At 40.8% G+C, this 17,328-nt stretch overlaps 2 protein-coding genes across 4 annotated transcripts in view; both read right to left on the bottom strand.

Moving 5' to 3' along the window:
- TXLNB (taxilin beta) overlaps positions 1-1,543 on the bottom strand; it is a 28,194-nt gene extending 26,651 nt beyond the window's left edge. For 2 of the 3 annotated variants that reach the window (XM_039322736.1, XM_039322750.1), the window contains exon 1: positions 1,357-1,492. The gene's annotated coding sequence lies outside the window, so the exon portion shown is untranslated. Of the gene's footprint in view, positions 1-1,356 lie in introns of all 3 variants that reach the window. The other variant, XM_039322746.1, reaches the window with a different exon arrangement.
- An 11,874-nt stretch (positions 1,544-13,417) lies between these two features.
- CITED2 (Cbp/p300 interacting transactivator with Glu/Asp rich carboxy-terminal domain 2) lies at positions 13,418-16,715 on the bottom strand. Its single transcript, XM_039322726.1, has 2 exons — positions 16,115-16,715; positions 13,418-15,446 (listed from the first exon to the last, which is right to left on the bottom strand). Exon 2 carries the CDS (start codon positions 15,437-15,439, stop codon positions 14,717-14,719), a length of 723 nt encoding a protein of 240 aa, XP_039178660.1. The 5' UTR covers positions 15,440-15,446; positions 16,115-16,715; the 3' UTR covers positions 13,418-14,716.
- Between the last annotated feature and the right edge of the window lie 613 nt (positions 16,716-17,328).

Here is a 17,328-nt window from a genome sequence, read left to right as displayed (position 1 = left end):
TATCAGTTTCAGAGTTCTGATTTTGGATAGGAAGGAAGGAAGTATGATTGTAAAATTCATTAAACCTAGAAGTTGGAAATCTTTCTTTGCATAAGAGAGGCCAGTTGTGAGTTTTCTTTAGGAAGATGCTTTCTGGAGCAGGAAGAAAATTCTATGAAATAAAATGTTCAGCTTTAATCCATGCCTCTGTTTACTGATTTAGTATGATGTTTTCATACCCTATACACTTTTGGACTATAGTGTTATTCACATGTGTCTGGTGTGCTCTTCAGGGTGATACAGCTGAAAGTAACACCTGTTTAAGAACTTTTAAAAAAGATTATTCTAAGTTCAATGATACTTTTTTTCTATTTTATTATTATTCCATCAGTATTTCCTGTTAATAGTTACTGAACACCTCATCAACAAGTTGCCTCATTCTATATTTTTTAGGAAGCCATCTTAACATGTTTTCTTCCTCTTTATAATAGAGATCTATTTTACAAAATGTCCTTCTCCTTGTCACAAGGACTTTTTCATACTAAGACAGTTTAAGAGTTTGCCTATTTTTAGATCTTGGCTCTCTCTTCCCTTCCACTCAGTAGATATCTCAGAAAGACACACAACACCTGCTCTAAAGTCACAAGCTATTTTCAGCCTAACCAAGAAAGGATAGGGATCACACTGGACCCTGTCTTTATTATTTACATTTACAAAACACATACGCACCAAATATTTGAAAAGTTATGTCCACTGAGATGAAATTGGGCTTATTACCCAAGTAATCAATAGATTATATTAGTTAGCTGGTACCAATTAAAATGGAAGCATTACCAAGACTAGTGTGTGTATATGTTTAATGGGAAACACACACACACACACAGAGACAAGCATCCAGCCTTTGTTATTGCTTGTTCTCAAACATAAAAACCTCTGTTTTCTATCAATTCTTTGAACTATCATAGTTTTTCAAAACCTGTTAGAAAACACCTACTGAGCACAATATATTTATAACCAATTCAGAACATTTCAGTTGCAGTAAAAAGACCATTTCAGAAACATAATACAAGACTACTCATACTTTAAGTCAATCAGGATAATGATGATTCAAATATCCTTGTCAATAACCTCATGGTTTTCATATTATATACAAGTGACCTTCTTTGAATTCTACTTTAAATCCCCTTTCTCCTAAAATACCAACTTTGCTTTCTGGTTGAAAATTTCAGCAAGGCTGGTAATCTTTCACATGGATTCCCATGCTTTTATCTGCCCAGTATTTAAAGTATAGAAAATGATATTGTATAATAAAAAGATCAGCCCATAGCCCCCTATTCTCCCTATCACAAACAAATAAAAAGGATTTGGCACACTTACCTAGAGGGTAAAAAAAGAAATAAAGATGAAGAAAATGATGAGAGAGGCCCCAAAGGAAGGCTCTGACTACATAGAAGGAAAGGAGGAGGAGGAGAAGGAGGAGGACTAAATGACAGCAGGCAAATACACACCCAAGTTTGAAAACAATCTTCCAATCCCAAACGCCAAAATGAAGAGACCGCTGAAGTTGGGCTTCAGCAGCTGCACAAAATGCAGGAGGAATTTCAGCAGGTGCACCTTATCACACTACACAGAAAAAAAAATGTTACTAACTACCCAAAAAGCTTTTTTGCACTTTGAGGATTTGTCTGTAAATGGCTCCTGTTTTTTTTTCCTCCCTATAGTACAGCTTCTGGAAATATTGAAATTGTGCTCAGACAAAAGGTTTACTTGTGATTAATTTAATCGTGGTTTGTAATTAATTGAATTTTCAGGGTCTGCACAACCTAGTGAACTTCAATTTGGCCACACCGGGTGGAACTGCAGAATCTGCTCAGTTAATGGCTAGTTTATGGTTTAATCTGTTATGGAAATCCAACTGATGGAGGTTATGCATTAGAACAGGGGTTCCCAACCAAAGGTGCCAGATAATATTTCAGGGAGTGCAAAAACTTGGGTTTTCAAAATTATAGTGTATATGCATAATTTGTTGCTGTTGTTTTGAACTTTTGTAAGGGGTGCGAGAATATATCAGAAGCGTTCTAGGCATGCGGGGTGTAGAAAAGGTTGGGAACCACTGCATTAGAAGATAGGCTGTTTCACCTTCTCATGAGACATCCTGAGTAGATCCTCAGAGATCCAAGCAACGTGTATATACCTACCCCCCTCTCTCACAAACATACACAAACAATACACATACATGCATCATTAGTCCAGAGAGATGCATGTTACTTTATTATACTATATAAAAAAATACCAACTCCTCCTATGGCCACTGTTGGTGAACAATTGAAAGTTCTACCCTGCATGTTTCCCTACCTTGTTTCTAGTCCCCATGACTTTCTTCTTTCCCAGATTCCATTAGTGCATTTATTCGTGTAATATTCCATAACTGCTCAAGGATGGAAGACCGTCTGGAATGAGCATTTTAAATACAGCAATACCTTTCCTTTCCCATTCACTTGATCATTTAAGGTCGATCCTCCATGCTCACTCTAAAAAAATAAAAATAAAAAAACTCAGACCCATTTATTTGCATGTTCTCTAAAAGAGGCATGCATAGGTATATACCTAGGGTCTTCTGGTGTGTCATTAGCAGAATCAGTAGATGTAGTGTGCATGGTGCCAGTACAATAAAAAAGGCTGGAATTGGCTTCTTCATCTCCATTGGGAGAAGAAAGTTAATCTAAAGCACTGTGTCATTATTGTGATACCTCAATTTAATGGGATTCCCATTTAATGGAGTCTGGATGCAGTGGACAAAATGTGTCTTCAGATCTCATCCACAAAGTTTGTCTGGACACTTGACGTAGCTTAAGTCATTTGCCTCCATTTCTATCATAATTACTATTTGACTTTTTATGTCTTTTCCATTACACAGATAATATAAACATGTCAACTATGTAATTATGCAAATATTTATTTCTTAAATTCAGATTTAATAAATTCTTTCCCCCCAAATGACTCATTAAACTGAAGTGTTATCATATTAAAAATACCAAAAAGTGGAACACAAGTCAAAGAAATGACACCAAACCTCAGAAATGGTTTTCTTGACTAGCTAAAATGTATTGTACCGCGACTTTGTTAGGAAAAAATGACAGCAAATTAGGCTTGAAAAACCATCAGGACCACAACTTTCAGCACAACGTCCATGTTTTTTTTCCTAGAGAAACTACAGGCACATTGTGGGCATCAACAGAAGAGGATTGTATGTAGCTCAGGGTTGAATAGTGGAATCCTTAGTAGTCTCTGTGCTTGGTTGTTTACTTGCAGTTATTTCATTTCCTGACTGGGTAACACCATGATGTTATCTAGCTGGTTAATAACATGTCTGCAAGCAAACAGCCAAGTTCAGAGTGTACAACAGAGTGTACAACCTGCATCCAGAAGCAGTGAATGTGCCAACACTGGAGGTTTTTAAGAAGAAACTGGACAGCCATTTGTCCGAAATGGTATAGGGTTTCCTGCCTGAGCAGGGGGTTGGACTAGATGACCTCTAAGGTTCCTTCCAACTTTATCATTATTATTATTATTATTACCAAGGACCCCACCCACCATATGGATGTATGTCACTTTTGTTGGAATGCCAACTTTTGTTGGAAGCTGGTGCAAAAACTATACACTTAAAGCTAAAGAATAACGGAGGATGAGGAAGAGGATGAGGATGGGAGGGGTAAAGAGAAAAGAATATCTAAATTAAATGATGATTATTGTCTTTGCATGGCCAAATCCATTCCTGGTCACACTTGGTTTTTTTCCCCTTTAGTCTCATGTTAGTAGGATAACAGTGGTTAGAATATTAGAGTAGAATCAAGGAGATCCTTTTAAGTCTCCTCAGATATGAACTTCTTTGAGTATCTTTAGGCCAGGGGTGGGCAACTATGGCCCCTTTAAGACCTGTGGACTTCAACTCCCAGAATTCCTGAGCCAGCATGCTGGTTCAGGAATTTTGGGAGTTGGTCCACAGGTTGTAAAAGGGCCATAGTTGCCCACCTGTGCTTTAGGTAAAGACCCTAACTTCCCTCATAGGTTTGTTTTGAAGATAAGCTATCATGCATTCTACTACTGCTAAAATAGTAGGGCTGAATTGACAGATACCTAGTCTGCTCAAACAGAAGCTTGTTTCTTCCAAACATTTCTGCCAAGTGTCCCCAGTATTCATGTATACTATCAAATGACTCCATTTACTATAATGTATTGCCTAATTACAATTAAGTTTAGTGTGCTTTGAAAACACAAGCCCTACTCCAATATGTTAAAGCAGGGGTCTTCAAACTTGGCCCTTTTATGACTTGTAGACTTCAACTCCCAGAATTCTTCAGCCAGGCTGAGGAATTCTGGGAGTTGAAGTCCACAAGTCATAAAAGGGCCAAGTTTGAAGACCCCTGTGTTAAAGAAACTCATAAGACTGGGTTAACTATAACATCTTTTAGCATTTGAAACAAACTGTGATGCCAAAATAATGACATTTATCCCAAACTAAGCTCTAGTCACAATTAGAGTATATTTTCTGCATCAAATACTTGCAGAGTAAGAGAATATTATCAGCCAGAATGAAACTAAATTTAGAACGGGTGAAAGCTGACTTATTTATCACATTTTAAGCACATGCTTTCTCAAAAGAGCTCAGAGTGGCATACATGGGTTGCTGAAATATCTCAGAGCAGTCATGTGAGGAAGGGGAAGGTGAAATAGACTGGCTCCATCCTCTTCATGAACTAGTTAGGATTTTGAAAGCAGGTGTCCAAGTGTCTGAAGGCAAGTAATAATAAGTACTTACATAAGTCATGCTATACCATTTTAGAAGAGCAGTTAATGTTAATTTAAAATGAACAAAGTTAATTTTCTTACAGTGAGTGAGTTTCTCTATATCTATGCAAAGAGTGTAAAGGGCTGATAGATTAATCATTTATCTTATCACAGTATGAAATCTTGCTTCTTTTAAGTTGTTGCTATTTTCCATTTCTCTGCCTGAAAACAGTTGAAATTGGTTAGAAAATGATCAGCCTACTGAACTGTATTTTAACTGTATTTCAAATACGACCCAGAAATTCTGCAAACTGTACATCATAATGCTCATTTCCCTCTATGTATCTGAAACCACTTATCTCTGTTCCAGTGGCCCTGTAGGTTGAGGACAGTGCTGGAATATGCTTGCAAATGGTCTTTTTCTTCTCTATAAATTGTGCCTGGTTAACTTTAAAAGGACACCAGAGAAATGAATGGAGCATTCCACTAGATTAATGTATGCTATTTAAATAGCTATATACTATCTCCTTAAGCACAGCAACATAGAGGCACAACAGTAGAAGGCAGCTAGTGAACTTCTGGAATGTAACTTGACCTCAGTATGACAGAAAATGGCAGACTATGTGGTTGTTGGCCTGATTCAACACAATGTAAACCTAAGCTTCTTTTGTATCCCGCTGGTACTCTGGTTATCTCCAGCTGGATACCAACCAAATTAAACCAAGGCCTCCAATCCTGCAGACAAACTATGATAGTACCTTATATTATTTTTACAAAATATCTCCATGGGTATTTTTATATTGTATCTCCTAAATTCAGCATCCTGGTTGCATTTTGGTTTACCAAGCTAAGTAGGTCTTTTAATGAAGCTTCTTGATGAGGATGACGTGCAGCACATGTCTCCCTTTGGGGGATGAGCAAGGGAGATTTTGGTGAGCATTCGTAGTCATAAAACAATGGCATTGCTGTGTTATCTGCTTTTCCATCTGCCCTGTTTACAGTGCTTCTCTTTTTTCCCTTCACAACCTTGGAATCCAGAGTACTTGCAATAAAATTTATTATTAATTTTTAAAAGAAAAATAAGCAGCAAAAATGTCTAATTTTAAAACTATTTAAAGTCCCTTCTTCCCTAAAAAAAAAAAAAAATCCCAAATGTAAAAGGAAATTAGGGTTAAAAGTGCAATTGCAAATCTTTCTGGCCATCAATCCAATTTTAAAACCTGAGAAAAGAGTTATTAAAAATTGCATGACTGCGTTTCATGGGTGCATGTCAATGAAACTGCACATCTGAAATTGGATTACAAATAACATTTTTAAAATCCCTACGTGATTATATTAGAAATCAGTTTATAACTATACATCAAAATTGTCCAGAATGCCAGCTACATCTAGTGGTTGCTAGTAGGTTACTGCAAAACCTCCATAGGCATGTCAATGGCTTTTAATTTAGTATGCCAGATTGTATCTATTTTATTTGAACTGTGCAGACTTAAAGTAAACTCCAAACCCATTTTGGATTTAGTGTGCCAAAAATTCTAAGTAGTTTAATTATTGTTAAACAATATACATGATGGTTTAAGGACTGTTTGATCATTTATAATGTATGGGAGAAGACTTGACTTTAAAAGCAACAAAGTAAGTCCTGAGCTGGTTGTCTTGCATTTTAAACACCAAATGCTGATATTTAGATATCCCAGGTCTCAGCATGATACTTTTAATTGTGGCTTCAACTCTGTGCAGAAGAGTTGATCATCGTTTCCCGGGATCTGGGTCTAACTTAGAGTCAAACACTGCAAGTATGTTTAACAGTTTTCTTATGCTTGCTGTGCAACTGTCTTTACATATATATGTACACATGTATATGCAGTACACAAAAAAATAGTGTATATATACATATATATATATGTAGGTCTTTGGTTGTTCGGGTTTTCTCCCACGTAAAATTGGAAGTGTCTTGGCGACGTTTCGACGAAGTCCCATTCGTCATCTTCAGGCTGGTGCTTTCAGCTTCGTGCCTCGAGCAGCAATGTGTGGTCTTAGCTGTTTCTTCCTTTTAACTGCCAGTGGGGGGTATGAACTGATTGGGTGGGAGCTTGGCTGTGTTCTGATTGGGTGGAGGTGTGTTCTGATTGGTTAGGGGCGTGGCTGTGCTCTGATTGGCTGGGGGGTTGGCTGTGCTCTGATTGGCTGGGGGGTTGGCTGTGCTCTGATTGGCTGGGGGAGTGTTCTGTTTGGTTGTGCTCAGGTTAGTCTGAGTTGCAGAGGGATTCAAGATTTTGGGCTGCCCTGCCATTCCTTGGCTTCGCGTTCGTGGTCGTGCTTCCTCTTCATGGAGGGTGTCAGTTTGCTTCATGTATGGATTGGGGGGGTTTAAAGTGGCTAAACATCGCAAAAAACAAACCCAAAGCCACACTGACTATGAGGCACGACCACAAACCAGAAGCCAGACCACAGCTGCATCATTAGCCACTTTAAACCCCCCCAATCCATACATGAAGCAAACTGACACCCTCCATGAAGAGGAAGCACGACCACGAACGCGAAGCCAAGGAATGGCAGGGCAGCCCAAAATCTTGAATCCCTCTGCAACTCAGACTAACCTGAGCACAACCAAACAGAACACTCCCCCAGCCAATCAGAGCACAGCCAACCCCCCAGCCAATCAGAGCACAGCCAACCCCCCAGCCAATCAGAGCACAGCCACGCCCCTAACCAATCAGAACACACCTCCACCCAATCAGAACACAGCCAAGCTCCCACCCAATCAGTTCATACCCCCACTGGCAGTTAAAAGGAAGAAACAGCTAAGACCACACATTGCTGCTCGAGGCACGAAGCTGAAAGCACCAGCCTGAAGATGACGAATGGGACTTCGTCGAAACGTCGCCAAGACACTTCCAATTTTACGTGGGAGAAAACCCGAACAACCAAAGACCTACATACATACATAGAATATATATATATATATATATATATATATATATATATATATATATATATATATATATATATAAAATATACGACCACCAGGAGGATCCATGTAAGGAAATACTTTACTAAAACCGAGCTTTTGTTGGGAACTTCCAACATCGTCAGGGTTAAAAGCCAGTTAACAAAGATGACTTAAATAGGTTTAACTAACATTTGCACTCGGCTCCTAGACCGTGTCACCGGCCCTAGCCGGTCAATTTGTATTCCAGATATTTCCTTGATATTTGTATTGCATTCTCTTCTGTCATTCTTTCAGACCTTCTTACCTGCTCTTTCATTGTCAATACTTAGGTTTGTCAACACCCTTATATCATACCTAAGTAAGAATACAATACCAGCAAGTGATATTGAACTAAGTGGCGGTAAAAAGACAGAGATCATCAGCAGATTCTGTGCACCTAGCAGATGTTTTGCTTTCTATCATGGGTGAATGGCTGCCATTCATACCTGCAGGAAAAAGGAAAGAGCAGTACTTGACTACAATACTGTCATCAGGTCAAACAACCCTGACACTGTGTTGCCTAGCAGGGACCTCGTGATGGAATGAAATGTGTCTGGAATACCTGCTGAGAGTGTTAGCAGGGAGATAGCATGTGAAGAGAGTGGAATAAAGCCCACAGCTGAATTTGTGGCCACATTAGAGCTCTTTAGCAGAATAGCCTTCTTTTGTTTCATTAACCAGTGAGCTCTTTAGAACTGGGTCAGGGGAAAAAAATAGCAGTATTTGCTGACACGTAAAGAAATAGCTGCACAATACTGGCAGACAGCTACCACCTTTAGGCTTTTTTTTTTTAAATGCAATTTTTTTAGCACAAGAAAAGCACAGCCATTCCTTGTTTCAGGTGATCCACTGCAGCCCCCCCCTCTCTCTGTGGGGGGGGGGGCTGAAACTCTTGCAGGTGCCACACCTTCTTTTTCCAAGGCACTTCTTTGCAATTGAAAAATCACTTTTTCCTCAGGCTACATAAGGAAACTGAGAATGTGTCATTTAACTTTCATGTCACATAGCAGACCATTTTTAAAGCTCAATATTTTTTTTAAAAAGAAGGATATGTGTTCAGCAGTGCCCTATTGATACAGTTTCATGATGATAGACAGATTGATAAATAGATATAGATAGATGATAATGATAATGATAGATATGATAGATGATAAAGATGATGAGAGAGACAGAGAGACAGAGAGAGAGACACAAAGAGAGAGAGAGAGAGAGACACAGAGAAGATTTTCTATCTGGGAGGTGGCAGATGAAATACAAATTTGTGATCCCCTCCCAAGTCAAAATTGCCAGTCAGCAATTCTGGCTCTGAGGAAGAAAGTGACTTTTTTGAAGACCACAGTATGTGAAAGAGGCTCCCTTGCATAGCTAAGGAAATTATGGAAAATTCTTGTTGATAAAAAAGGAAAAGAAATGGGATTACCTTCCTTTTTGCTGTTCTTGTCAGGAAGAAGGAAAGGTAACAAGGATTGACCGAGGGTAGTTTTGCCAGATCCAAAGACAGAGTGAAAACAGAAGGGTCAAACTCCAGCTGTCCTCAGACAGAAGGAAGGATCAGGAAAAGCATCTGATGGTTCCAGACTTGGATGGGAGGGAAAAACAGAGCAAACGACTCTTGCTTGCTCTCATTGACATATTAATTGCAACTAACTATTTCTGTATATACATAATATGATGCGATGGGCAGCCATATAAATATAAATAAATTTAAATGTAAGCATAAAATTTGTTTTCATCCTCATAGTTTTCAAATACAGTTCCAATATAAGCATTTTTTTTTTCACTCAACCACGGGTTTTTCACTTCATTCAATCAAACATTCTCTTTAATTCTAGTTAAATCCACACACTTTTGTGATTCCGTGTAACACATTGAAGCAGCTTATATATCTCCTATCCTTAAGTCCACTTTACCTTTGTTCTGTTGAAAAATGTATCCTCTAATACTTTTTGACACAGGATTTAAATCTCTGCAATTGTTCCATTTTCACTGTTTTCTTTCACTTCTATCTTATCCTTCTCTATAATCTTCCCCAAGAATATTACCGAATAATGTTCATCATGCATTCAGAACTTCTCATTTTTATATCCTTTACAAAATCTATTGGAAACAAAGGTATTTTTAGCAGATAGTCCACAGACACCATTCTCTTCCTTCTTGAGGGAAGACCCATCCTCTGGATTTGTTAAAGTGTTATCATGAGCAAAAACATTTTAAAGCTGACACCTGTCACTTATTAAGGAATAAGATTCTGTAAAAGCAGTTTTCAAGTAAGCATCACAATGGAGATTCTTTCTTGAAAAAAAGTTAATGCAGTGTTTACAAATAGTGAATTCAGCTAGATATGACAATCAATATCATACTTCTTTTCCACCAGGATGTTATATTGCCCTTCAAAGCCTCCCTCCTTCCCTGGGCCAATTGATTAAGGCCAATTGATGCCCTAAGCACAGTCCAACAATGGTCCTTCCATAGCTTAATTGACAATACATGAAGACTCAGTTACTGCTAAAGATGAAATAACAGATTAAATTTTTAGTTATCTTCCAGGCTATCTCTCAAGCTGGACTCCACTACTAAAGTAAATATTGAGTGGTGGGTTTTTTGGGGAAAAATTGTTTAATACAAAATAGCAGCAAGCATATTATTTACTTATATGTAGGGCCATAAAAAGGTGCAAATCTTCAACTCTTTTTATGCAATGTTTAATAAAACCGTTATGAAGGAAAATGCAAATAGAAACGTTTATTGGAAACGAAGGTCAACTGCGGCAATGAAAGAGTTAAAGCCATGATAGCTGGAGAAAAGATCTCAATGGGGCTTCCCTACCCTTGGTGCCCTAAGCATGTGCTTATTTTGCTTAATGGTTAATAGGGGCAGCCCTCTCTGCAACTTACTATAGCCCACCTGCATATAAACTCTTTCCCAAGAATATGTGAAGGAGGGGAGAAAAAGGCTCAATTCTTTTCTCTTCGGTCTGCATTCCACAAGATGGCACCAGCATCTAATACATTCACCCACAAGGAGTGTTTACCTTTTAGAGCTGGCCACCCATAACAGATTAGGGGATTAAATATTTGTTTCTAAAAGACCTGGCCTTTCCTGCCCGCATCAATTTATGTCCCGGAGCGGGCTATTGCCAATACAAAAGACATTCAGACTATAAAGTGCACAATAGATGTCAACTTATTCTTCGTCTGTGTCTCTTGAGCACCTCATAAACAGCTGCGAGGAGCCGTTCTAACCAGATCACTCACTGCCATGTGATGTCTTTCTCAGCCCTGGGGGGGAAAAAATGGCCTCTGCCTGTTGTTTTTCCTCCAGCCGCAAGAGAGTGACGTTGTTTTATTAATCAGCATTTATTTTCCTAACAAGTGTCTTTTGTGTGGCTTCTGCGCAGGGAAGCTTATCACTGATCTCCATTGCAAATAAAGCACTGTGTCTATTTATGGTCATGGCTTAAAGAGCAGCGCAGCTCATGTACCATATTAGAACTTTTTGAAAAAGAGCCAAAATACAGGGGTCAGGTTTCCTATGCTACAAGCAACCTAAGTAAGAATACAATACCAGCACCCTCTTCCCAGCCCGGTTTGCAAATTAACCTGGCAATTGCTAGGTTAAATAACCTGGTAAACTAGTCACTGCTCATATTATCACTGATTAACTTGGGCGAGCTAACGTCTTAGAATACACTTACAGCAAGCAGTAGGGATGCAGTATGTCAGATAAGGTGTTTCCCCCTCTCCCTCCAAAAAGTTGGAACATTTGAGATTGCCAGTTTGATCGTGTTCCAATTTCATTCAAACTAAGTGAATAAGTCAGAGGATTTCAGAATGTTGATTAGCAATTTTATGCAGAATAGAGTTAACGATTGATCTTGCAGTGACTGAGGACTGTAATGAAAAGGAATCTCTGGGGATGTATTTCATGTTTTTCTAGGACAGAACCATTGCTTTGGATCATGGGACATGTCCAAACACTTGTGGTTTGGAAGTGAGGGAGACATGGTGCACTCTGGATAAATTAATATAAACCCAATAAAGCTATGATTTACAAAGCTGATGTATTTCTCTCTTCGTAGCATCTGCCATTGATTGGAATGTTTTGTGCAATTTTAATGAAAAAAGGGGCTTTTGGTGCCCAAAATATACTTATTTTGTTCCTATTTATGGAACAACTAAAATGGAAATATTTTATTTTGCAAAAAAAGTGACTATTATATTCAAGAATTTTAAAGCACTTTGTACAACATGTACCTAATGTCATCCCAAAGCTGATTATTTCACAAGTACTATTTCAACCGTACTTCAGCTAGTTAGAAAGCTAGCTGAATCCCAACATTATTTAATAAATTGGCTAGGTAATTATAGATCTGCAGTTTCTTGGACATCTTCAGGTATGCAGTTTTCCTGACCAAATCAGCCAAAATCCAAATTTGACCTCTATAAAGGTTTAGTTACTGCTGCAGATTACTGATATCTTAAAATAAATTGCTGCAAGATTTCAATGCTTCTAATTTTGCTGTGTATGTTACATAATATGCTGTACACAAACGTAACAAATCTTAAACATAATAGTAATGCAGTTAGCAGAAAATGCAAAGCCAACTACATGTGACTCAAAATATTGCTTTCTTGTTCAATTGTCCTTGACACCATATTCCTTGTTTTGTTGATATACAATAGAAATGTTTTGAAATGATTCTAGTATTAAGATCAAAGCATATCAGGCATGAAAATGTTGTCACATGCAGTTCCCTGCCTCAAAGCATACTGCTAGTCATCCATCATCCAAGAACAATTTATCCCATTCTAATAGGTATCAAGCAGCATTTCTGTGACATTACACAAAACATTGTTCTGGATAACACAGACAAGGCCAGGGTCCATATTATAGGAATAAGATAGATAAAGCCTGATGAAAAATGCTGCCTTTGGGGAATCCACTAAATACAGCTAAATTCAAGGAAGTAGTTTTAGATGTTTCACCAGATAACATACTCCAGCTTGATACAAACTCTAATGTACACATAATTCAGTGAAACTTAATATAGCAATTGGTATACTGTCAGACTGCCTTATATTCTGGTTAGAAATATTAGAGAATGATAATTGACACTTGGGCTTTGAACTGGTTGAGTGTAAGAGAGAGATCTGTAAATGCCTTCCTCAAATCTAAAAACTTAAAAAATAATTTTGAAAGTGAGATATCAGGTCAGTGTTTAATTGCTGTAGCCATGTTAAACATAATATTAAACACCTGATCTTGTACTGATCAAAGCAAGAAGGGGACACCTTTCTTTTCCCACCAAGAGAAAGTGAAATAAAATATACTGATTTAAATATTTTACTATCTCCATGTGAAAATACAGAAATTATTCTTCTAATATCTGTGTCCAAGCTTTAAACCATAATACAATTCAATTTTGTTTAACAAACCATTTCCTACCAATGTGTTCTACTCTTCATTCCTCTATAATGAAAACTTATATGATTTTAGTGCAATGTAGGTTTTTCAAACAAACAAACAAAAAATGGCTAAGAGCACTTTTATCATGATGCAAGAAAGATGGAACAAAAACTTCTACATGCTTATTTTATGAAGCCCTTTCACATAGTAAGGAATACATGTGCACGAAGAACAAAGTGTTATTGAGAGTACTTGTGAGAGTATTTATAAAATTAAAGTTTAATAGATAAATAGAATAAATACTTTATGCATCATAATTCTGGACAACTACATTTATAGTAAGTAAGTTGGCAAATCACAAGTTGTTGCCTCTTGGCAAATTCCACTTTTGATAAAATCACACAGGCATGTTACAATGTTACTTATGAGACTGTGATTTCATAATTAGATTTAAATCCTTTTACCTTCTGCACTGATCATGACATATAGCACACAATGGTGTCAAGTAAATACTCCTTCAGAATGTTCACACAACCCAACAGCTCAACAAGTTAAAAAGGGTCATATGTACTAAATATTTGGAGAGGGGCAATTGAAGGGGTGGGAAAGAAAAATAAGTTTAGGAAAAATAAGTGGGAACTATACCTAGGAAAAAGTTAAAGCATTTAACTTTTTTGTGGACACTGGCAACTTAAAATAAAATAAATTAACAAGTATGTTCTCAGAAAAAAAATTGTACAAAAATACTGTCAAATTTCCTAAAAAGCTTTCAACACAGTAGTTCTTTCCCCCTATGTATTGAATAAACCATGTAAGCACATTACCAAAATAAAAGGATGTTGAAAATAGAACCAGAATAAAAGCCAGCAAAGTCCCCTCCCACCGACCCCACCGCCATTCCATTCACACTTTTTATCTGTACAGATGGGGGAGAGGAACAGTCAGCAGAGTTTAAGTAACAGTATTATTTTTCCTGAAGAAGGAAGGTTTGGCCCACATTTGCTAAGCTTCCAGTTTAGCAGACTAAAAATTAGCATCACTCCAACGCATAGTTCAAAACAAAGGAAGAGGGCAGTATTTGCGCAGGAATCTATCTTGAAGTTCGCGCAATCAACTAATGCATTTTTTTTTTAAAAAAAATCTTTTTAAACTCAAGAATCTGAATGCAGTTCTACTCATTTGAAATCATAACTCACAGAATATCGACACGATTATTTTTTGCCCATGTTTGCATCTAGCCACTGAAAGACCTGCCAGGTTAAGGTTAGCAGGGAAGAAATTAGGCAGAGGAGACAGAGAAAGAGACACTGAGGATATGATAGGTTCAGTTAAAAATGATTACAGGTCAGGGGGACAAAAATGGGTGGCCAAGCTTAAAAAAATAAAGAAGTGGTGGTAGCAAACAGAAAATAAGAAAAATTATACAAGTTTACAGTTTACTCTGCTTCCCAGGTGTTCAAGCTCCTACAAGCCTTTGAAATACTGTTTCTAGAGGGAATGTTTTTTCATTCATACACATGGAAAAAAAAAGTCCTTTGTTTTACACGAAAGTCAGCAGCTCACTCTGCTAGACTGCTGTTTGCAAACGAAGTCTGTCATGAAATCAAACTCGTTCTGTCCCAGCCAAAGCTCAGGAAGCTCCTTGATGCGATCCAAACCCATTTCTACGACTAAGGACATCAGGACCTCCTCGTCAATGAAGTCAGTGTCAATGACATTGGGAGGCAGCATTGCTGCAGGGACGTGGGGCACGGAAGCTGGCACACCGCTGCTGCCCCCGCCCCCCCCACTGCTGCTGTGCTTTGGGTTGCAGTCCCGAAAATGCTGGGTTGCTCCGTTGAGCTGATGGTTGGCAGGAAGTAAATCCGGCATGTAGTGGTTGTGAGGGTAAGGATGGTGACTGAAGTACTGGTTGTTCAGCTTCTGCAACTGCATGCTGGCTGTTAAGGGCCCGCCTTGAGGAGCCACCGTCGGTGCCATGAATTGGGTATTATTAAACCTCGCGGTCGGCGGCATGCTGCCAGGAGGGTGTCCCCCGTTCACATTCCCTGGCCCCATGGCGTGCCTGATGCCACTGTTTGTGTTCATATTTCCTCCTCCGTAATGGAGATGGTCGCTCATCAAGGCACTGAAGGCGTGCGGTGGCTGCTGCTGCTGCTGGTGGTGGTGGGTTGGAAAGGGTCCCATTCCCATGCGATGGGCCGGGTGGTGGTGAAGCCCACTGGTTCCATCAGGGAAGCGTCCGTGGTTCATGGCCATCATGTGCTCTGCCATTTCCAGCCTTTGGAAAGTTAATATTGACAGAGAAAAGGATCAACATTTATACTGCCTGCCTGCGCCCCCCCCCATCGCCCCCCCCGAAGCTTGGGTACCCCCCCTCTCTTCCCCAGGAAGTCGCCTCTCTGGGTCTCCACCCTTCCCACCCTCCTCTACCCAGTCGGTCCTTTTCTCTTTCCAGAGAGATTCTTCCCAATTCACCAGCACTGGCAAGCGGGGAAGGCGCCTTGGGCACCATCGCCGGTTGGCAGCCACCCTCTCCTCTGTCACCACTCGCGCACACCTAGGCGCTCCCCGGCTTCTTTTTTCCGCCCCCCCCCGCTTTCGTCCCCTTTATTACTCCTCCAGCTTTCGAATCGGCAACACTCGTCCACGGAGATAATGCTAACAACAAACAATCCACGCGTGTTGTTGCAGGAAAAGCCTTACATAAGAACTACAGATGGGGAGAACGCTGTCCGACCTTCCCGCTCTCCTTGTCAGCAACTTTGGGAATTAAAGTCTGCCAAGGACCGCTTGCGATCTAAGAATAAGTGGATTACCAGCTCCCGCGGAAGCCTCTTCCCTCTCTCCTCTCCCCCCCTCCCCAGCCGCTTCGGGCATGCCTTCCCGTGCCTCCAGTCCTCGTCCCGGAGCTTCGGGCAGGGAGCGCGAGAAAAGCCCACCGCTCACCTCACGCTCTCTCGCTCGCTTTCTTCCTTCGCTCCCAACGCGCTGCTGGACCCAGTCAGCAGAAATCGCCCAGCATAGAGCAGGCGACGGTCCGCTTCGTCCTCTGTGTGCTTGACCGGGTGGAGGGTGGCGGTGAATTCTTCTGGCTGCTGCTGGGCATACAGACTCGAAGCCGCGGCTTCCCCTTCTCGGCGAGTTTCTCATCAGCCCTTGCCAACAATGAGCTGTGTTCCTTACCCTGCTTTGGCCACAGCTAATATAGGATTTCAAAAGGGAGGAGCGAAAGGCTTCGCAGGCAACCAGCAGTAAAACCTGGAGCAAAGCAAGGAAAACAAGCCAGGCGGAACTGGAAGGAATCCAAAGCCCCCCCGTTGTCCTCGCGGGCTCCGGGCCACGTGGGCCATCGCCGATGCCCTCGGATCCACACGGACGCGAGGGGCTTGCCAGCGCTGACGCGGATGGCCGGGCTGGAGGATCGGGCGCCGAGCGAGAAATGCGTGGATCAAGAAAAGCCGGACTGCATCGAAAGCCCGGGCTTCGCCGTCAGCCGGCAAACGGCCCTTTGGCTTCTAATTGAGCCATCATTCCGATCACTCGCTTATCTCTCACACCATTAGGCGCTATTGCTGCTTGCCTGCCCCTCCCCCCCTCGGGATACTCAATACTGGGCGTTTATTTATTTTCCCCTCTTGCCGTGCCTCCTCCTTTCTCCAGACTTGGTGAGGCTCCTTCGAAGCTCCAGGGTGCCATGAGAGGAGCCCAAAGGCCGGTCCTCGGTGCCCCCTGCACGAAGACCCCCCCCACCTTCCATCCAGACCCTTCGGCGGTTCGACTGTGGCCTTGGCGTTGGAGGCGCGTTTCCCGCCGGGGCGCGCAGGACCCGATCCGCGCTTTCGAAGTGGCACGCGCGGCTTTGCCACCGTGGACATTTTGCAGTTTTTAACCTCTCCTGGTGGCTTTGGCATTCGCACGCAGGCGTCTCTGCTCTGCAAACAAATGCCGCGGTCGCCGGACAGGGGTTCCTGTTGCCTGCCTGCCTGCTTCCCGCTCCCCCGCCATTCCCTGCCATTCCTTTTCATAAACCCGTCGGCATAATCCATTTGCCTCAGCTCGGGGGTTGGTGGGAATATAGAGTGGGGTAAGAAAGGCGGGTCTGACCCCAGGTTTAAGCGAGCTCCTTGCTACTACAGTCAGCAAGCAGCTGCCACGGCAAG

The sequence above is a fragment of the Crotalus tigris genome, unplaced genomic scaffold (assembly GCF_016545835.1).
Source record: "Crotalus tigris isolate CLP2741 ecotype Arizona unplaced genomic scaffold, ASM1654583v1 scf7180000017611.44802233496:7321179, whole genome shotgun sequence".
Classification (NCBI taxonomy): Eukaryota; Metazoa; Chordata; class Lepidosauria; order Squamata; family Viperidae; genus Crotalus; species Crotalus tigris.
This window is presented reverse-complemented; position numbering and strand designations above follow the sequence as displayed.